The 21,868-nt window shown below is 39.5% G+C and overlaps 2 protein-coding genes and 1 non-coding gene across 3 annotated transcripts; 2 read left to right on the top strand and 1 right to left on the bottom strand.

Annotated features, from left to right (window-relative positions):
* The first annotated feature begins 2,573 nt into the window (after positions 1 to 2,573).
* On the top strand, positions 2,574 to 13,752 carry LOC129239230 (eIF-2-alpha kinase GCN2). Its single transcript, XM_054874586.1, has 14 exons — positions 2,574 to 2,867; positions 2,932 to 3,116; positions 3,181 to 3,677; positions 3,748 to 4,378; positions 4,451 to 4,751; positions 4,975 to 5,160; positions 5,234 to 5,358; positions 9,118 to 9,336; positions 9,398 to 9,606; positions 9,667 to 9,962; positions 10,028 to 11,071; positions 11,137 to 11,919; positions 13,011 to 13,180; positions 13,252 to 13,752. The coding sequence occupies exons 1-14, from the start codon at positions 2,802 to 2,804 to the stop codon at positions 13,376 to 13,378; spliced, it is 4,839 nt and encodes a 1,612-aa protein (XP_054730561.1). The 5' UTR covers positions 2,574 to 2,801; the 3' UTR covers positions 13,379 to 13,752.
* On the top strand, positions 8,400 to 8,597 carry LOC129236643 (U2 spliceosomal RNA). The gene has a single exon (XR_008581698.1). It is a non-coding gene; the product is annotated as a U2 spliceosomal RNA (small nuclear RNA).
* A 3,476-nt stretch (positions 13,753 to 17,228) lies between the features above and the next one.
* LOC129239221 (polyribonucleotide nucleotidyltransferase 1, mitochondrial) lies at positions 17,229 to 20,399 on the bottom strand. The gene is made up of 7 exons (XM_054874574.1): positions 20,143 to 20,399; positions 19,653 to 20,072; positions 19,053 to 19,596; positions 18,861 to 18,988; positions 18,249 to 18,794; positions 17,824 to 18,181; positions 17,229 to 17,763 (listed from the first exon to the last, which is right to left on the bottom strand). The coding sequence occupies exons 1-7, from the start codon at positions 20,271 to 20,273 to the stop codon at positions 17,599 to 17,601; spliced, it is 2,292 nt and encodes a 763-aa protein (XP_054730549.1). The 5' UTR covers positions 20,274 to 20,399; the 3' UTR covers positions 17,229 to 17,598.
* Between the last annotated feature and the right edge of the window lie 1,469 nt (positions 20,400 to 21,868).

Below are 21,868 nucleotides of genomic sequence, written 5' to 3'. Positions count from 1 at the left end.
AATATAATACAAATTTTGGATAATTTTTTTTTTTTTTTTTTTTTTCTGATTTAGGTTGCGTCAGTATTTCTGAGGAAAGATTGAATGTTGGATAATTAATTATTCGTTATGAAACACAGCTAATACAAATCCAATAGCAACAGCTGATTTCCGCGCTATCGAAAAGGTAGAAGAATCAATAATCACAACACGTTGATAAGTTATCGATAAATTCTTTCTAAGCAGAATTTTTTAATAACTTAATTTATGAGTACAAATCCTAGTAAAGCAAATGCAGCAACATATATATACACAGTTTTATTTTTAAAGCATAGTACTAAGTTCGCGTTCCACTTGAAATGAACGTCAATTTGTGCGTAATTTCATAGCGTCGAGTCAGAGCAGTACTTAGTTCACGCTGTGAAAACAACGCGCAACATGTCAGCAACATGATGCCAGCAACATTTTTTCACACCAATTTCAAATATGTATACATGTCATTTAAAATTGAACAAAAACTGGCAGGCCGTTAAAATTGACAAACTGTCTAGAATTTTAAAATTTCACAATTGTTGGAACAAGTAAGTTCACTTAAAAATATCAACTTTCAAAACTTCAACCAAGCGTTACTCTATTTTGTGTATAGTGGAGAACATAGCAATCACCGCAAAAAGCGTGAAAATACAATTGAATAATGAAGAGAGGAAGAAATTACTGGTGACTGTTTTGAAAATATCCATGCATGTGGGACAAGCAGCGAGAGAGGATCACAGCAATCGAAACGCACTATACAGCGCTTGGTACAAACCAAGGCGAATTTATTATAGGTGACAGCAACCACATATAAGTAAAACCCTACATGTATTTGTTGTTGCGTTTGGTCCAAGCATCACGTCAACGTACAATCGCAAATGTAAACATACGAATGTAAACATACCAATACATACAAACAAAGCATATCATTTTGACGTAAGCCATACCTACGGCAAAAAATTCAGCTGGGTGAATGCTGTCAGCTATAGTAAATCCACCTTGGTACAAACCAAAGTTTTCGATTGCTTGCAGGGCGATGCCCACAAATTTGTTTGTTTGTATTTGTACAATTTTCCATTTGACAATCAATGTTGCTAGCAACATTTCACGCCAAATATACCTAATACATGTTGCTGGCGAAATTCCACGGCTGTGAAATTTAGTTGCAGATAAAAAACGTTGCTAGCCACTTGTTGCGCATTTCGATATAATTGATACATTTCATGCATATCTCAAGCATTAGCTCCTGCAGATTCTCTCATGTATACGGATGTAAGAGTATTACGGTAATAGTCGCACGTATACTAAATGGGCTGGAATTTAGAACAATGTATATTTTGGAATTTCTGGCAAACTATATTGTTTTTTTTAATGAAACTTGGTGGAGATGTTAGTGAAGTGTTAAGGAACACTCTTTATAACTTTAAATTATTCGGGAAATAATAATTTTTTAATTATTTACATTCAAAATGCCCTCGGGAACTTCACTATAATTTGCCACATTACACTCTATATTTTTTAACATTTCACTAAAATTCCCCAAATATACATCCACACGCGTGTTTTTACCGATTTTTATGCTAATATTCTAATATATCTATTAAAATTAAATGCAAATTCATTTGCCTATGCAATCACATTCCAATTTTAAGCGCGAATAAGAAGAAGATTGGAATGCCAACAGTATGGTGTTGCCGGATGCCTGCAAATGAAAACAAAAAATAAGTTCTTGAGTTTAGTGTTAATCATGGGGGTGGGGGTTATTGTGCCTCCTTACTACATACACGCATATGACGTTTTAATTTTGGGTTCAATGGTTTTAACACGGAGAGGAGTTTTACGCAAAAATACTGTGGATTGCGTAGCCGGAGTTGGACTAATGAGGGTTATTTTTTTGAAGCGCGGCCGAAGGCCGCCCACGCGATAAGGAGTTCTCCGCAAAAATACTGTGTTAATTAATTTAATTTAATTTTAATTACTTTATTATTTTTTGTGATACGCTTAATAACATTGTTTTTAAGTTTGAATGAGTTATATGTTTTTATTTTCAAAATTATTTCCCAACTTTAAATTGCACCAAAAAATACTGCAGTCTTACAATGAAACTTCCACTGAACATCCCTGCGTGCGAACTTCGTTTTCATTTCAGGTGTATGGCAACACCAACTTTTCGCTAAATTAGAGAACTTTAACATTAAATTACTTAAAAACTATAAGCCTCCGGCAGGTTCTGTTTTCAATTTTAAGATGGGGATACACCCCTCTATCACCCCCTTTTTACCGTTTTTTCCAAAGCGATATAAATTATACTAAAGTTTTTCCATTAAATGTGATCCCAAAACAATTCCAAGAATTCCGCATACACTTTAACTTATGTAAATTAGTACTAAAGATCAACAATCAGAGAACGTTAATGCATAAACGTTCTCTTCAACAATTGTGTGCGAAAGAGCCGAAAATAAAGGAAACAAAACTTCCTCTCACAAACTGAAGATGAGTAAATAACGATACTAATTAGCATCGAAACCGAAAACCGCCAATTGTTTCTCCACTAGTTTTGCACTTTGCGAGGGAAATAAAAACGTTAGAAAGTAACATAACATTCGCACACACATACGAGAGTAGAACATTGTTAACAGTAAACAACCTTTATTATTGGGGTTAAATTAAAACGAGTGATGTACAGAAGGCGAAAGTCGCTAACAACTGGATTAACAGTTTATAAAACAGAAGATCTGCAATCTTCGAAGCAAAAGCCCTGCGAAAGCTAAGTGAAGAAGCAGCGCGATATGGCGGCGCCGGCTGTGAGGCAGTCATTTCGTGAGCAACAAATTCAAGAATTGGAAGCGATAAAGGTTAAACAAAAATGTAATAACACCATAATTATGAGTTAAATTAACGAAATAAAAAAATTTCCAGTCAATTTATGCCTCCGATGTCGAGGTTTTACGTCCCAGCTGTGAACCAGATACGCCAGCCGCGCAATGGAAACCGACTGAAATACGCATATCGCTGGTACCATTGCGCGATTCTTCCAACACACATACGGAACCGCATGCACGTATCAAATTACACATTATATGCCCATCTAAATATCCAAAACTGTGAGTATTTGAATGTTTTTCAATTTTATGATTGCCTGGTCTCATCGGTATTAACACGTTGCAGTGCACCTAAAATACTGTTGGAAGAGCCTAAAGGTCTCTCCGATCAGCTGGTGGAGGAGTTGTTGCAACAATTACAGCAGCAAGCGGAGAAGCAACGCGGAGAAGTAATGATTTTTGATTTGGTGCAAACGGTGCAATCTTTCCTACTTAAATACAATAAGCCACCACGCGGTTCCCTCTACGATCAAATGTTACAAGAAAATCAAAAGCGTGAAAAAGCGCGGCTCGATATGGAAAAGGAAAAAGAAATCTTAGAGCGACAAACATGGATTGAAGAGATTGAGCGGCGCAAGGAAGTGTTTAAAAGCGAAACTAAACGACGCGAAAGGCGTCGTACTATGAGCGAATCTAATTATGCCACCTCGTCGGAAAGTTCCGAAAATTCATCACCATATTTACGAGGAAGCCATGATCCGAACAAATGTGTGATACATTGCAATAGCGAAAAACTGTATTTCCACAAAGTGGGCCGTCAAGTGTCAAGGGGTACTTGTTTGGGTGAGAAGATAATTTAAATGTGCTAAAACATGTGTTCAACTTTTCACTTTTTTTTTGTGTTTTTTTTAAGGCCACTCACGCAAAGGTCGCGTCGCCTACGCTGGCATTGATGACGACAACGGACAGTTACTTTATTTAACGGAATGGACCATAAAATATTCACAATTGGAACAAAAATGTGGCAATGGTGGTCATTGTTACTGGCTTCATTCAGCGCCCAAATGTAAGGGTAACCATTCCGTAGATGATGTTATGGCCTCTATTGAAAAACGCGTTTTGATGCTCTCGAATTTGCATCATAAAAATATCATACAATACCAATGTGTTCTATGTGTAAAACGGAAAGAAGGTCTTATCGTTTACCTTGCGCAAGATTTTCTACGGGGCACCAGTTTGCGGAATATATCATCGAGTTTGGGTTGGTGCATTGAGGGTGTGCGCATGGTGGCACAGGGTGTGCTCGACGCGCTAGTCTTCCTACACAATAAGGGCGTTTCGCATAGCCACCTCTTGGATAGCACAGTATTTTTGGATAATACGGGCACTTTGCGCTGCACGGACTTTTCGCTGGTGCCCAATTTGCTGGAACTGATTGGTGATGTGGAGGAACGACCAATGCGTGGTGATTTCCCAGCTTTGGGCGCACTCATCGAAAATCTAATGCCAACGCATACAGTAGAGATGCGCGATTTTATCGCCAAGTAAATAGGATGAATTCCAATAATTGTATAGATTTCCTTTTTATTCTTTACATTTAACGTTTGTTGTTTTAGGTGCTTTTCGGATCGTACACTCTCTGGATCAGAACTGCTCGAACATCAATTTTTGCATGCATCATTGCTTGGACACGAGGATGAGACGGATGTCCATTTTGCATTGCACCAGAGCGCAGCGCAACGGCGAGCCTCCGGCGGTGCAGCAAGTCTAGCATTGCAGCATAAAAAACAAGCAGAGAAACATTTGCCAGCAACGTTGGCAGTTATGCCTATAATGCCGATGAGCCAGTCTAGACTCTCGAACGAATTTCAATTGATGTCGTTTTTGGGAAAAGGCGCATTTGGCGATGTGTTGAAAGTGAGTGAGGAACATTTTGATTTCAGTACAGATGCAGATTTTTTTTTCTCCTTGTTCACTCCTCTTGGGAGCATAGGGCATCGAAAAGACTTGACTTTCGTTGGTTTCGTTAGCCTGTTTGATTTCTGAGAGGGTAGGTGATTAGCCTACCCTGCAGATACAGGCTGTTAAAAAGCGAATGTGGAAAATATTTACTAAAATTACTGTAATAATTTATTTTCAGGTGCGCAATATATTGGACAACCGCCAGTACGCCTTGAAGCGTATCCCACTGCCAGCTCGTAGTCGCCAACTCTACAAAAAGATGACGCGGGAAGTTGAACTGCTCTCGCGCTTGAACCACGAAAATGTTGTACGCTATTTTAACAGTTGGATCGAAACGACAACTATATCAGATGAGGCAGAATTGGTTAGAAAGTTTTATTGATATCGCATAAAATACATGTAATAATTATTATCTAAAAAAAATGCATTTAATACAGAAAAAATTAGGCGGCGGCGAAGGTTCGTCCAGCTTTGAAAGCAGCTTCGAGCCAAAGGCATCCCCACAACTGGGTTCACCCAAAAAAAAAAATGAGACTTCATCCAGTTCATGGAGTGGCTGTGTGTAAGTACAAAATGCACTCTTATTTTGTTGCGTGATCCTAAATATTAAACACACACAAAGATTTCTTAATGCTTAGTCTTGCCATAAATTCTGTGACAAATTTACAATTCATGCGGCGAGAGCAAATTCGCAGCAAAAAGTTCCTTTATTCTTGCTTTTGTTTGTACACATTCCCTACTCATAAATTATATTCAGGTTCGTCGCAAATTCCGCTTGTGAACAATGAAGTGGAGAGTCTAGGAAAATCGCTTTGCCGTGAGATTTACGAATTGCTGAAAAAACTTGGTATTTCGAGAATGTTTGTTTACCGCACGATCAATCGTTCTTCCCAAACGTCTGAAGTGACAGACAGAAAAAGAAGTGGTCGTCCTCGCGTGGTTCGAACCAGTGCAGCCATAAAAACCATTCGACAAAGAAATCGCAGAAATCCCCTTAGAAAGCAGAAAATCATGTCCAGGGAAATTAATGTATCGACCAGAACCATGTCAAGACTAATTAGAGATGATCTTCACATGAAAGCCTTCCGTCGCTCATCTTTTGACGACACGGTTGAAGAAAATTAGACTCGACAGATATAAGCAGCTTCTCCGGTGACACGCGGCCAACGGCCATGAAAATATTATTTTCACAGATGAGACATTTTTCATTGTTGAAGAAGTTTTTCAAATCAACAAAATCTATGCTAAAACTTTTAAAGACGCAAAAAAGGTTGCACCAAGGGAACAGCGCGGCCACCATCCAGCCCCCGTAATGGTTTCGTGGAGAGTGTCTTATAAAGATGTTACATCTCTTCATTTCTGCGAAAAGTTAAGGGTTAAGACCAAGGCAAAAGTGTACCAGGAGGATGTCTTAAAAAGTCTGGTGAAGCAGTACTGAGCGGTACTCTCTTGAATGGAGAGCTTCGAGGTCTTCCAGCAAGATTCCGTTCTATCCCATAAGGCAAAAACCACCCAGCAGTGGCTAAAAAACAATATTCCTGCGTTCATAGCCGCAGAAGATTGGCCGTCTGGAAGTCCAGATCTGAATCCATTTAACTACAGTTTGTGGCCAAAATTGGAAAACTTTGCCTGTCGATGCTCCCACGACAGTCGGTTCTACGTAACCGTAACGACCCGGATTTATATCCGACCAAGAACTGACAGAGCGGGCGGGCAGAGCAGGTCGTTCCTGGAGTCAAATCAAACATCTAGACAAACGAAATTATAACTTGTTTATTGAGGCCCCATGTTCATCTAAAAACTATGGGAAGATATATGTGCAGTGAATATCCCAACTACTAAGTTAATAACAAGAAGTTATGTGTGAAAGAAAATGAATAGTGACATACGAGAATGGGTTCGAAGCTGTCCTGCCTGCCAACGATGTAAGATCGCACGACATACGAAAACTGAGCTGGGTCAGTTTGCCGTTCCAAGTCATCGATTCGAGCACGTCAATGTAGATATAGTTGGACCGTTTACACCGTTTACATTACCACTGATCAAGGACGTCAATTTGAGAGCAGTTTGTTCAAGAAGTTGGCAAAGCTCTTGGGAGTCAAACATATACACACCACCAGCTACCACCCACAAGCTAATGGTATGGTGGAAAGATGGCACAGGGTTTTAAAGGCTGCGCTTAGGTGTCACTCTGCAGATGCGAACTGGGTAGATGTGCTGCCTATAGTTCTGTTAGGATTAAGGACGGCAGTGAAAGAAGATTTAGGCGTTTCGGTGGCAGAAATGTTATATGGGCAAACTATCGAGACTCCCGGGTGATATAATAGAGACGGATGAAGATAACTCGATGAATCAACGAGATTTTTTACGAGAATTGCGTCAACATTTCGAAACAGTTAGGCCGGTACAGACTTCGCAACATGGGAAACCTGCTGTATTCATTCCTAAGGATCTGCGATTTTGTAGTCACGTTTTTCTGCGGGATGACACTATTAAGAAGCCACTGAAAGCACCGTACAACGGGCCATACCTGGTGATCAGCAGATACCCTAAGACATACACCATACTGATGGGGTCAAAACCAGTCACAGTATCGATCGACAGACTTAAACCGGCATATTTTCCGATGGAAGAAGTAACGAATAGCGGTTAAGCAGTGAGATGTTTTCTCAAATTTTTGGAAAGCGGGTGATGTATGAATACCCTAACTACAAGTATAACAGGAGGTGGCAACATTTAAACGGCTAAATATTAGGAACCGTAGCTAAGTTCGCTGAAGAAAATTGAATTGCAACTGACTATTCATTCGATGTAAAACTCACGCGAGTACACAACAAACATTTGTCTTTTTATAATTACTTTGATTTGAATAAACGAAATATAGAACATCGAGGTTCTATATATATAAGGACTGTCACTTCAGCAGCATTCCCCGTATATGTAAGGCGACTGAATTGGCCTCAGAGACCTCCTACCCGGTGGTTTCTACGACAGTCGGTTCTACGTTACTCCAGCAGCACTCCCCGTATGTAAGTATGGGGAATTTTTGTGCTGCTACAACAACAACAACATCGCCTGTCGTAGACCTCACAGATATTTCGTGAGTCTCCACGATCTTTGGTTTGAGCAGCGACGTCAATATCCATGGAAACCATAGCTGAGTGGCTTGATCGTTCGCAAATGGTGACCATTTCGAATGAGAATAAATTTTTTTTGAAGTGAAAACTTCTTTAGAATCGTTGGGAGTGAAGCGTTATATTATATGTTGATATAAACGTAGCGACGAACTAAATAACTTTTAGGCCAGCGTCGACAGCATGGCGCGATAGCCGAGCGGCTAGCAATGTGAGCTTCCGATCCAAAATTCTTGGTTCGAATCACAAGAAAAAAAAATTTTTTTTTTTTTGAAATTTCTATTGTAGGACATTTCTGATTATTTATTGAAAACAGGTTTTTGGCTTTTCTATTTTTGGTTTAGATACTGAAAGTCAGTTTAAGTGAATCGGTATAAATATTTCGTATATTAATTTTTGTGAGCGTGTAATTCTCAAAAGGTTTATTAGAAAATGTATTGACAAGGTAGTTTGTTGGTTGTGTATGGTTATCGCTTCTCGGCCTTATGGCTAAGATCAAAGTGTGGTATCTGTTCTTATCAGCTTAACATCTGATAGATCCTCCATCCGAGGACAACAAATGTTAAACTGATTTTTGGAAATGGGCGGTGTGTTTTAGGCGCTTGCTCCACCTATGCCACGGGTTGGCCCGGTATTGCAGTACCGCCGGGATTTCGGCCCAAATTATTGAATAAATACAAGAAGAAATATACTAATACATTTAGCTTTGGTGGGAAGAGACATAAATTTTTATATGAATACAAGTAGACGAAAATGGAAGAAATTTGTAAGTCTGTTTCTTCGGTCCGTTTGGGTATTTTTTTTGACAACATCGAAACCAAAGCATTTGTATCATATTTTATCTATCACAAGCCACTCGTATCATTTGTTGAAATTGAAAATATTGAGGATGAATAATAATAAAATGAAGAAAATAAAATATGAACTTTATAGCAATATTATAATGAACCTATAATTATCCCGCTCCTAATGCTGCTTTCGTCTCATTCTCTCTCAGTTTGTTTTACGGAAGGTTTCACTTCTATCAAGTCTAACCGTTAGACTGGTATTTTTTTTTTTTTAATATTTTCCTCATTAAATAAAACTAACTTCATTAAAAAAAAAGTGTTATAATTTCATATCACAGCTGACTTAACTTGTAACAGAACTTATGACAGCACTAAGCACTATAAACATTTACTATTTAGCAAAAATGCAGCGGAATCCGAGTCCGATAGCATCGTGTTCCTTAATTCGCATGACGAAATTGTCAAGTACGTCGATGAGGAGGAAGATGATGAGGACGATGATGATGACGAGGACGATGAGGCAGAGGACGAAGAGTCAGGACAGCCAAAATCGATTTCGCCTAAGCCTATGCAAGTTATGTACATACAAATGGAATTCTGTGAGAAAAGCACACTAAGGTGACTGCACAAATTTTTAGCAAAAGAAAATAGACATTTATAAGAATATTTTACGCCGTAGAACTGCTATTGATGATAACCTTTACAAGGACACGGAGCGATTGTGGCGCTTATTTCGGGAAATCGCTGAGGGTCTATCGCACATACACCAACAAGGCATCATACATCGTGACTTAAAGCCTGTAAATATATTTTTGGACTCGCATGATCAGATCAAAATTGGTGATTTCGGCCTAGCCACCACCAGTTTTCTAGCGCTACAAAGCCAACGTACGCAATTGCATAGCTTACCATAATCCCTCGCTGATAGTCTATCGAAATTCATTTCAGACGAACACACTTCTCAACAACAAACACAGCAAGTTGGCTCGGCAGAAGAAGGCACTGGCACAGGCAAAGTCGGCACTACTTTGTATGTGGCGCCCGAATTGACTGGAAATGCCGCCAAGTCTACATACAGCCAAAAAGTCGACATGTACACCTTGGGTATTATACTATTTGAAATGGCGCGACCGCCATTCAGCACCGGCATGGAGCGCGTACATACAATAGTCGCCCTACGCACCGCTACCATTTTGCTGCCAGATGATATGCTAACTGATAACCGTAATGAGAAAACGATCAAGGCAAGTTGCGCAATTAAAAACAAAAAACAGAAAAATGATAACTAATATCCACTTGGTATTTCCAGATCCTGCGGTGGCTATTAAACCACGATCCGGCACAACGTCCCACCGCCGAGGAGTTGCTCTCATCAGATTTGGTGCCGCCTGCGCAACTCGAGGCTAACGAATTGCAAGAGATGCTGCGCCATGTGCTTGCGAATCCGCAAAGCAAAGCCTACAAACATCTGGTGGCACGTTGTTTGCAGCAACAGAGCGATGAACTGCTGGAATACACCTATCATTTGGGTAGCAGTCGTAATATGAAATCGTGGAGCTCATCAATCTCGTTAGATGGCTTAGTTTCATTGAATCCTATTTTTGAATTTGTCAAATCGAAAGTAGTTGCTTTGTTTCGCAAACATGGCGCAATCGAAGTGGACACACCGCTGCTGTCACCGCTTTCGAAACGCACAAACGCCTGGAACAATCCAGTGCGGCTCATGACACACTCCGGCTGTGTGGTGGTGCTGCCCACGGATTTGCGCACCGAATTCGCTCATCACGTCACCATGAATGGCGTGAATATGATACGCCGCTATTGTGTGGATCGTAACTACCGCGAAGAGAAGGTATTCAATTTTCATCCCAAGCAAAGCTACGAATGTGCCTTCGATATAATTACACCGTACGCCAGTAGCCCGCTCGTAGACGCCGAACTCTTGTCGCTTGCCTTCGAAATCAGCAATGAGATACCGCGAATACGTGAGAAAAATTTGCGCATACGTATGAATCATACCCATCTGTTGCGCGCCATACTGCTTTACTGTAATGTACCTAAGAATTCGTACACCGAATTGTTTGCAAATATAGCGGATTGCACTGAAGGACGTATTTCTAAATTTCAATTTCACTCTGCCGTTACGGTTATCATGGAGAAATCGCGTTCCTCTGCCACGGCGCTAATTGAATTGTTGTTGGCGACTTTCCAAATCAGCACCACAAGAAGTAATGTCGACGAAACGGCGTTGAAATCGCTGGTGCGTGGCAAAGGAGAGGCAGCTTCGTTGGCTAAGAGCGCGCTCAGGGAGTTGGGAACCATTGTGAGTTTGGCGCACAGTCTTGGCGTCACGGTGAGTGCATCAAAACACTGGCAACTGGCTTGCATTAAGTTAATAATTTCATTTGATTTTCTCAGTGTCCAATACATATTTTCGCTGGGATGCCCGACGGTTTCGATCGTGCCAGCGGCGGTGGGGTTGTGTGGCAATTATTTGTCGATCTTAAACGAAATCGAAGTACTCATTCAGCGCTACTGGCGAAGGGCGAACGCTATGACACAATGTTGAATGAGTTCCAGAGGCAGGCACAAGGTTTTAATCAAAATGCACCAGGTCGTGTCATCAGCGGCGCTGGGCTTTCGTTTTCATTGGACAAACTAGTGGCTGCAATGGATGTGGAGTACGTGAAAGATTGCCGTGCCATAGACGTCGGGGTGTGCGTCTATGGCACACATCCGCCATTTAAATACGTCACCGATATTATGCGCTTATTGTGGACGGCCAACATACGTTGCTGTGTCGTAGAGTCGGTAAACGGTTCGGGTGATGAAGCACAAGACTTGGCCAAGTTGGGTGCATTGCATGTGATTTTGGTAGCCGAGAATGGTGGTCTGCGTGTGCGTTCGTGGGAACGTGATCGTGCTCAGGAACGGCACGTCACACGCTCGGAACTCGTAGATTTCATACACAAATTACGGCCGGAACTAAACAATGCCAGCGCCATTGACTCTGCCACCCAGGCAACGGCTAGCAGTCCGGGTAGCAATACGGGCTATGGTGGTGGTGGGGGCTTGAGTACGTCTGCGTCAGGTTCGAGCATAAAAAGCAGCTATAATCTTAGCCAATGGCCGAATGTTCAGGTGGTTTTTGTGATGCATGAAAAGTTGACATCCAACTTGAGGCGGCGCTATGAAAACCAGGTAGAGTATCAAATAATCCTCCGTTGGGCGCCCGAGTGTAGCCAGATTTTTTCGACTTTGGAGTTGCATTGAACATAAATATGTTATAGCTAACGACTTGAGGTTCTAGGTTGGTAGGTAGGTGAAATGGTTTAAGTGCCAGTCTGGCTCTCCTCAAGTAGCAGTAAAGCGCCGTTTTGATACCATTATGAGAACTCCAATAGACAGATAGCTACAGCCAGCCAGAACTGTTGATATTATGGAGGAAATTTATGGGATTTAGGTTGGCGCACTACCCCAGGCTGTCGGAAGACAAGAGCGCCCAGTGACCTTAGTCGTCTAGCTGTCAAACCCGGACATTTACAGAGAAAATGCTCTATGTATAGTCTCCTTCTCTGAAAGCTCCCCACAGCTTCTGCAATGGGGGTTCAATGGTAACCCTAGCTTTTCCGCGTGTGTGCCGATCGTCCAGTGACCAGTAAACACATAGAGTAAACTCGTAGAAGTTTGGAAATTGAATGGCGAGGAGTCCAAAGGACTTTCTGCGTGCTTCATACATCGTATTGGGGCCAAAGGGTTTTCGAAATAGAACATGACGAAATGGAGCTCCATCTTTTCTGCGCTTTCCTGAGAAATAATTTGTGCAGTTCCCCTTTAACAACTCTCAGGGGGATGCCGATAACCGGGTAGGAGGTGGGAGGGATACGGTACACTAGACAGGGCTAGTTTACTGGGGCGGCAGCCCTTGATCAGGAAAACCCCCGACTCATTCCGGTAACGTAGAACCGGCTGCCATGGGTATGCCGGGTAGGAGGTCTCTGAGGCCAATTCAGTCCCCTTCCTGGCAAGTTCATAAACAATTTCACTTCCCTCTATGTTCCTATGTCCTGGAACCTAGATCAGAGACATGTTAACTGCACCTTCTATGTAGCTTTCTAAAATTTCTAATTTGCTATCGATTTTTCGATATAACCTTTTTTTAAAAATGATCATCGAACAGCACGAAAAGAAGCCACTCTCGATTGCCCAAGCGAAGGTTTTTGAAAAAGGTGTCCCACGGAAGGTTAAAATAATAGGTTCCCAGTTTCTTATGCGTTTTCTTTCATTGGCAGGTTACACAGCAAATGTCTACGACACTCTCGCAGTTCACGAAAAAGGAAAATGTGGTTGTGCTGGTGGTGGAGCTGTCACCAACGATAGTCAATGCTATCGTGGGCGCAATAAATCCGCGTGATGCAAACAAAAAGGAGACTGAAGTTGAAATCAACAATGTGATGGAAAGGTTGTTTATTGTTTATTTACATTGCAAGCGTAAATTAAATGAATATATCTTCTGATTTTTCACCTTCGTAGGTTTCCTAAGTTCAAACGCTATATAAATGAAATAACGGATGAGATTATCGACTACCTAAGCGGTGACAAAGCGTCCGTAGTGGCCTTATATACCATTTCGGACTCGTATTATCGCGTTATCATTTGATCATCAATGACAATATTTATATTTCTCACATTGGCCGACTATTTTGTGAAAAATCTTAAATACTTATGTACAATCTATTTACAATATTTATCTGTTTCTGTTATTATTAAAATTTTGTTCGAATTTCTGAAAAGTTTGATGAAGAATTTGTTTAGAACATAAACTTCTGTCAGCGCAAGTGATTTTAGTCAATTAACCAACCAACAAATGTATTTTTACAAACACACGTCTTATTTATATTCTATTTGTCTATTCTATACTAATAAATTATTTTTAAGTTTCAAGTAATTTTCTCAGCTGTGTCATATACGTAAATTATAGTCGATGTTTTTAATAAAGTGCAAAACCTCGAGTTTGTAACTATGTGAATATAACTGGATGACTTGTTTAAATGGCAGCATTTTTCAACAAATAGTTTCGTTACTTTAGGTCTGTTCATGTAAAAATTAGCCAGTAACTTAGTTTCCGAGAATTCGAAATATCAAAAAAAGTACAGGAACGCAAAACCAGTAACAATTTGCAAGTTTTACGAACAGCTGATCAAATTGTTGGCGCGAAAAATCATAAAAAATAAAAAAAATTCACTCATAAAATTAAACGAAAGAATAAAGCAAATAAAATTTGAAAAATAATGCAAATGAAATAAAAAAAAAATGCAAATAAAATTAAAAAAAATAATGCAAATGAAATTTAAAAAAATAAAGCAATTAAAATTAAAACAAAAAATAGAGCAAATAAAGTTGAAACAAAATAAGGCAAATAAAATTTAAAAAACAAACAAAAAATTAAAGCAATTAAAAAAATAAAGAAAATAAAATTAAAGAAAAACAAATAAAGCAAATAAAATTAAAAAAAAATAAAGCAAGTAAAATTAAAAAAAAAAATAGAGCAAATAAAATTAAAAAAAAGTAAAGCAAATAAAATTAAAACAAAGCAACTAAAATTTAAAAAAAATATAAAGCAAATAAAATTAAAAAAACTAAAGCAAGTAAAATTAAAAAAAGGAGCAAATAAAATTTAAAAAAATAATGCAAATAAAATTTAAAAAAATATTGCAAATAAAATTAAAAAAAAAATAGAGCAAATAAAATTAAAAAAATTAAGCAACTAAAATTCAAAAAAAGAAGGAAATAAAATTCAAAAAAAAAATAAAGCAAATAAAATTAAAAAAAGCATATAAAATTTAAAAAATTAAAATTCAAAAAAGGAGGAAATAAAATTAAAAAAAAAATAAAGCAAATAAAATTAAAAAAAAGCAACTAAAATTAAACAAAAAATTAATAAAGCATATAAAATTAAAAAAAAAATAAAGCAAATAAAATAAAAAAAAATATAAATCAACGAAAATTAAAAAAAAAATATAAAGCATATAAAATAAAAAAAAATATAAAGCAAATAAATTAAAAAAAAAAAATAAAGCAAATAAAATTAAAAAAAAATAAATCAACGAAAATTAAAAAAAAAAATAAAGCAAATAAAATCCAAAATAACGCGCTAGGATCACATGATTTTATTTTGTCCACAAGAATTTGTTCCATTTAATCAGCGCTGTCAGATTTGTATTGTGGCGACCACAGCTTTCTTCACATTTCCTTTGCTTCCGTCCAAGCATGTTTGTATGTATATACTTAGTTTTGCCATAAGTTCTGTTTCAAGTTAAGTCCGATATAGATATGAAATTATAATACTTTTTTTCATTCGAAATGGTCACCATTTGCGAACGATCAGGCCACTCAGCTATGGCAGCGCGCACGGCTTCCATGGATATTGACGCCGCTGCTCGAACCAAAGATCATGGAGACTCACGAAATATATGTGAGGTCTACGAAAGGCAATGTTGTTGTTGTTGTAGCAGCATAAAAGTTCCCCATACATATACGGGGAATGTTGCTGAGGTGACAGTCCTTATATATTTATTCCCATAGTTTTAGATGAAACATAGGGCCTCAATAAACAAGTTATAATATCGTTTGTCTAGATGTTTAATTTGACTCCAGGAACGACCTGCTCTGTCCGCCCGCTCTGCCAGTACTTGGCCGGATATAAATCCGGGTCGTTCCGGTTACATAGAACCGACTGTCTTGGGAACATCGACAGGCCAAGTTCTCCAATTTCGGCCACAAACTGTAGTTCAGATCTGGACTTCCAGACAGCCAATCTTCTGCGGCTAGGAGCCCAGAAATATTGTTTTTTAGCGACTGCTGGGTGGTTTTTGTCTTATGGGCTGGAACGAAATCTTGCTGGACGATTCAATGCTCTCCCTTTGAAGAGAGTACTGCTGAATTGCTTCGCCACGGCTTCTAAGACATCTTCCTGGTACACTTTTGCCCTGGTCTTAACCCTTAACTTTTCGCAGAAATGAAGAAAAGGTGTTTACCTTTGCAAGACACTGCCGACCACACCATTACGGAGGCTGAATGGTGGCCACGCAGAACCCTTGGAGAAACATTTTTGCGTCTTTAGAAGTTTTAGCATAGATTTTGTCGTTTTGCTTATTAGAAACGTCTTCAACAGTGAACATTTTCTTATCTGTGAAAAGAATATTTTCGTACCACCAAAGAAGCTGCTTGCATCTGTCGAGTCTAATTTTCTTCAAGCGCCTTGTCAAAAGATGACCAGTTGAGCCACGGAAGGCTTTCACGTGGAAAGCAGCTCTAATTAGGCTTGATCTGGATCTGATTGTTGTTGTTGTAGAAGTAATACAAGCCACGTCAGTGTAGGGTATATCACCGGTCGTCTTCATCTACCTCATCTAAAGGTATGCCCAAGAAACATGCTGTTTCGACAGGTTGGGTCCAGAGGGAGTGCGGTGTTGAGTGGGTTTTAAAGGCATGTGAAAAGGTGATTAGTGTCGTGCGGGGTGCCTTCACATGCAGGACATGTGTTTGGTATGTCTGGGTCGATTCCGGATAAGTAGGAGTTTAACCTGCTACAATATCCAGAACGTAATTGTGCCAGTGTTACATGGGTCTCACCGGGAAACTGGAGCTCTTCATCTGCTGTAGGTGGTGATTGGCCTCCGGTTACGGCATTCGGTGGTCGGTTATTTAGGAATGTGATGAAGGTCTGTTTCCCGACGAATGTCGTTTATTGTCTGTCTTAACACGGTCTGCTCCAGCAAATGTCTATTAGTTTTGTGCTGGATCTCGTCGGCGATATGGATGTGGTCCGTACGTTAATTTCCCTGGACATGATTTTCTGCTTTCTAAGGGGAATTCTGCGAACTTGTTCGACCCATTCTTTTTCGGTCTGTCACTTCAGACTTTTGGGAAAAACGATTGATACGGACAAAAGCAAAAATAACGGAACTTTTTCTGCGAATTTGTTCTCGCCGTACGCATTCTAAAAGTTGTCACAGAATTTATGGCAGACTAACTATATATATAACCAAATTAATTAGTAACCAAGAAGTTTAAGCATAAAACACAAAAAGTACCTTCAATGCTTTCGATTTGTATTTCGGAAAATGCAGCAACGGTGACTGGAGGCTACAGTGACTGTGATTCAGAAGTGCATAGAGGTCATTGGTCGTTTCCTATTTAATATATGACTGACAAACTTTATAAATTTTATCTGAAATATATTTAATTATATTCTATATTTTAATCACCATTCTTATTTAAATTGTTAACTTTGACTCAATTCGCAAACTTTAATTCGTGTTTATTTTTATTTTGTGATCAGCTGTTTTTCGCACTTGCAAATTCTTACAAGTAAAAATTTATCCAGTAAAAACTTGCAACTTCCCCTCAAAATGAAATGACATTTTGCACTCTTACTTTCCCCTACTTCGTATATCGTTTGGGTACATGAACAACAAAACCTTCAAGAATGATCGAATACAAATATATAAGAATGGAAACAAATGCAGTGGTGGAGGCTTTATATTAATTTGTACTTTCACAATTTAACACACGGCACTTGGTTTTCATTAGTTTGTTTAATTTAAATCTCACAAATCCCATTATTACCAAGCCATTCATTGAATTTTTACAAACATGTAATTTCTACTCCTTTTTTGTTTTGTGTTCGAAAGGGAGTTGATGTCAGACTTGTCAAAATCGCGAAAATTAAAGTAACTGTTTTGTCAAGGCGCTACCTATGGTACCCAATTCGCCTTGCCAATTTTTGATAATTTGCTTCCTGAACAGACCTATTCTAACGCATTGTTTTTGCATTTAAAAATTTACATTTGCACATTTCAAAAGCTACGACTTCCACTACGCCTCCTCCGCTGCCTTATTATGACTGCGCGGCACACTTGTGGCAGGCCCTTGTAACACTTTCCGCGACAAGCGCATAAAACCCGACACGGGATCTCGTCCGAAATACTTAACTTGTATTTCCTGACCAACGTCCAAGCCTAAAGCCGAAGGATGTGCAATCTACAAGGAAATTGTATTTAGTAAACAAGTCCTTACTCCACCTACTCATTGCTCGCTCACCTTTCTTTGGTCTAGCTGGGAGTTGTGGAGCAGCGCTGGTGACATGCTCGGATACAATATCACCATCACGCCCGTTTCGCGCACTTCTGTAATTTTCGCTGTGTAGATGCCGCCGAATTCCAAGTCAGGCACGCGTTCCTTTACAAGTAAGGCGTCTATTTGCTCCTTGGCCTCATCCATGGCCGCTTGAGAGGGTGCAAATACGTTGTATGTCGCTTCATCTTCAGGCGTGAGTGTTGCGCCCGTTTCGAGGTAGATACGTTTGAGGTGCATGCCACCAGGACCGATTAGTTGTCCCCGCTGATGTGGTTCTATAGCTATACGATCAGTCACAGGCCAACACTCTTTGGGATATTTCCTACAAATAGTTGCGAATAGTTGAAAGTAGGTATGGAAAACTGATTTGTTGCGCATGTAAAACTCACCTATGCTCCCTAATAACTTCACCCATAATATCCAGTATACGCCCCTTGGCGTCCGTCGCCTTTTGCAGTGATTCCATAACTACTTTCAGTGGAATACCTGGTACCTTTAGATCAGCCTGTATAGCTGTCAATCCTTTGCGCGTGCCTGCAACTTTCATATCCATGTCGCCCATGTAGTCTTCAATGCCCAGAATATCAGTCAAAATCCGATAATCGGAAAGGTGTTTTGTGTCGTTATTTTCGTATTCTGTAACTAGACCAATAGCAACACCAGCAGCTGGCGCTGTCAGCGGCACCCCAGCATCCATGAGCGCCATAGAACCGCCGCATACAGATGCCATCGAGCTAGATCCATTCGACTCGAGCACCTCAGATGTAAGGCGCACAGTGAAAGGGTAATCATGTGGCAGAGTAGGCAGTAGTGCGCGTTCGGCCAACGAGCCGTGACCAAGCTCGCGTCGTCCGATCGGACCAATACGACCAATTTCACCAGTGGCATAAGGCGGGAACTCGTAGTGCAACATGAAATTTTTGGCCTTGACACCACTAAACATAAATAAATATATAATAATTAGAGATTAGTTTAATTCAGTTTGAATTGCAATACTTTACCTTTCCAGCGATGTGATGGCATCTAGTTTCATGGCGCTTTCGAGTGAATCTAAAGAAACCGTGCAAAATACCTGCGTCTGTCCGCGTTGAAAAAGTGCTGAGCCATGCAGTGGCTTGTAGAGGTCCACCTGTGGAGTGGTAGCCATATGTATATATTTGACATTCACCCATAAATATTCTACTTTTTCAAACCTGACAACTAATATTCCTTAGACTATCGTAGTCGCGCCCATCACACCTTTTATTTTCCTCAAATATCAACTTTCGGAAAATTCGTTTGCATATTTTATTGAATTCATCACCTATTAAGGAGGGCTCCGTATCTGGATACGACGACCAAACTTTGTCGATGACATTTGTGCGTACTTCATTTACCGCATTATCACGTGATATTTTGTCATGCGTCGCATCTTGAAAGATTTCACGCAGTCGCATTTCACTCATACTCTTTACTGCCTCAGATATTTCTGGGTCGATCGTTGGCGGCGATTCAATGGTACGTTTAGTTCTGCCATATGCCTTTTGCAAACGTTCAATTTCATTAATAATGAACTGCGCCTCACGTGTACCCTGTTTAATGGCCTTGAGCAGGTCCTGCAATAGCACCACATTGCCTTTGCCTTCGAGCATGACCACTAGATTTTGTTTTGTTGCAGACACCACCAAGTCCAGCTGTGAATTTTGCAGCTCACGACGTGTTGGATTGATTACTACTTCACCGTCACACAGGCCAACTCTAAGTGGTGATTATATAAGCATTAATTTTTGCTTGTAAGAATTTTAATCACTTACCGTACGGCGCCAATTGGTCCATTCCACGGTATGTCACTCAAGCTCAGCGCTACTGAAGCTGAATTTATAGCTAACACATCTGGTGAATATACGGCGTCCATGGACAGTATATTGCAAACTAGTTGAGTTTCAGTGCGAAAGTCAGCGGGGAAGAGTGGACGCACAGAGCGATCTATGAGACGTGCAGATAGAATTTCCTTTTCTGACGGACCCAGCTCGCGGCGCATGAAATTCATTGGTATACGTCCAGAGGCTGCACTTTTTAAGCGGTAATCTACGACGAGTGGCATGAAACTGGCACCGGGTGCCTGTTTTGGCTTGGCCACGGCGGTCACCATAACAGCCGTGTCGCCCAATTGACAAACGGACGTACCATTGGCAAAGCGCGCAAATTTCCCCGAGCTTATAGTCATGTGGCGCCTGCAAGAGAAGTGTTTGTATTAGTCGCAAAATTATAGCGTGCCCCTTGTAATTTCGTAAGCTCGCTTACCCATTTGAAAACTTTACTTCCACGGAAGGGCAATCACCTGGCCCACTCTGAATGTAACGCCTACACTTCGGAGTGCCATATCTCAGTTGTAGTTTCAGAAGTTTCAAATATCTTTGCGGAATTACAAACATTCTCGCAGAAAAACCGCCGCAGCAAAGAAATATATAAGCACGCACGTTTGAACAGCTGACAGGCTGAACGTTGGAACAGCTGTTAACGGTCTACAGTGGCGAAGGCTTTATGAACGTTGGAGGGTTTGCAAACAAGGTGGATTTAATAAGGTGACAGCATTCACCCAGCTGAATTTTTCGCCGTAGGGATGGCTTACGTCAAAATGATATGCTTTGTTTGTATGTATTGGTATGTTTACATTCGTATGTTTACATTTGCTTGCTGATTTTGACATGGTGCTTGCACCAAACGCAACAACAAATACATGTAGGGTTTTACTTATATGTGTTTGCTGTCACCTGTAATAAATTCGCCTTGGTTTGCAAATATTTCGATTGATGTAAATATATGATATATAAGGCAAAATAAATGAGAATGATTAAAAAAATAGTGATGATGGCAATAAATGAGAAAATATTTTTTGAAGCTTACAATCCACCTACAAAAAATTATTGATTCATTGAATGATTGTATTAAGTGCTAATAGACCAGTCACAAAGAGTTCGTTGCATACGTTGCGCCAACGCATTTGACTGACAGCTAAACAAGTTATGTCTTTTTGAGTCGAAGCCGCCTCAACGCTTGAACAGAACTGCAGCGCACAACGGACAACGGGTTGACGGGCTCCCGTTGTCAAAATTAGAACATATTTAATAGCATGAAATTGCATAGAACAACTTGTTGTTGTTGTCTTGTCATCGGCCATTTTTACGGCTACAAAATAATTAGATTCATTTTATTTTCTTCAATAGATTGAAGACTCAGAGTTGCTTTTCTGATTATTCGATTTGCACAAAAAAAGAGGTTGTCTGTAAAGTCGGTTTACTGACGATAGTTTAACGTGATAACGTCATAAGAAAAAACTGATTGAATGGTTGCATTTTTCAAAAGAAAATTTTAATTTTATTTGTTTGATAGATATTTTGTATGGATATAGAGAATGAGGTAACATTAACATAACATAATATACTTTAACATTACATAACATAACATAACATAACATAACATAACATAACATAACATAACATAACATAACATAACATAACATAACATAACATGACATAACATAACATAACATAACATAACATAACATAACATAACATAACATAACATAACATAACATAACATAACATAACATAACATATCATAACATAACATAACATAACATAACATAACATAACATAACATAACATATCATATCATAACATAACATAACATAACATTAAAACAACAGGTATTATTAACAAACTTGGTTTTATTTTAAATTCTTCAAGTAAATCAAATTAATAATAATCAATAAGAAGGCATATGCAAATACAAATACGTGAATTTATATATGTACATATGCGCATATACATACACATATACGCTCACTTAAGTAGGAGAGAGCAAGATGTCGAACGTTGCCGTTCGTTTGCTTTGTCGTTCGTTCCGCGCTTTCGCTTGCAGTTCATTCAAGGTAACGGCAATGAGCAAGGTAACGACAAATGAGCAAGGTAACGACAAATGAGCAAGGTAACACTAATGAGCAAGGTAACGACACATTTTTTCGTGC

The sequence above is a fragment of the Anastrepha obliqua genome, chromosome 1, assembly GCF_027943255.1.
Source record: "Anastrepha obliqua isolate idAnaObli1 chromosome 1, idAnaObli1_1.0, whole genome shotgun sequence".
NCBI lineage: Eukaryota > Metazoa > Arthropoda > Insecta > Diptera > Tephritidae > Anastrepha > Anastrepha obliqua.
The sequence above is the reverse complement of the archived record's forward strand: the minus strand, read 5'-3'. Positions and strand labels throughout refer to the sequence as shown.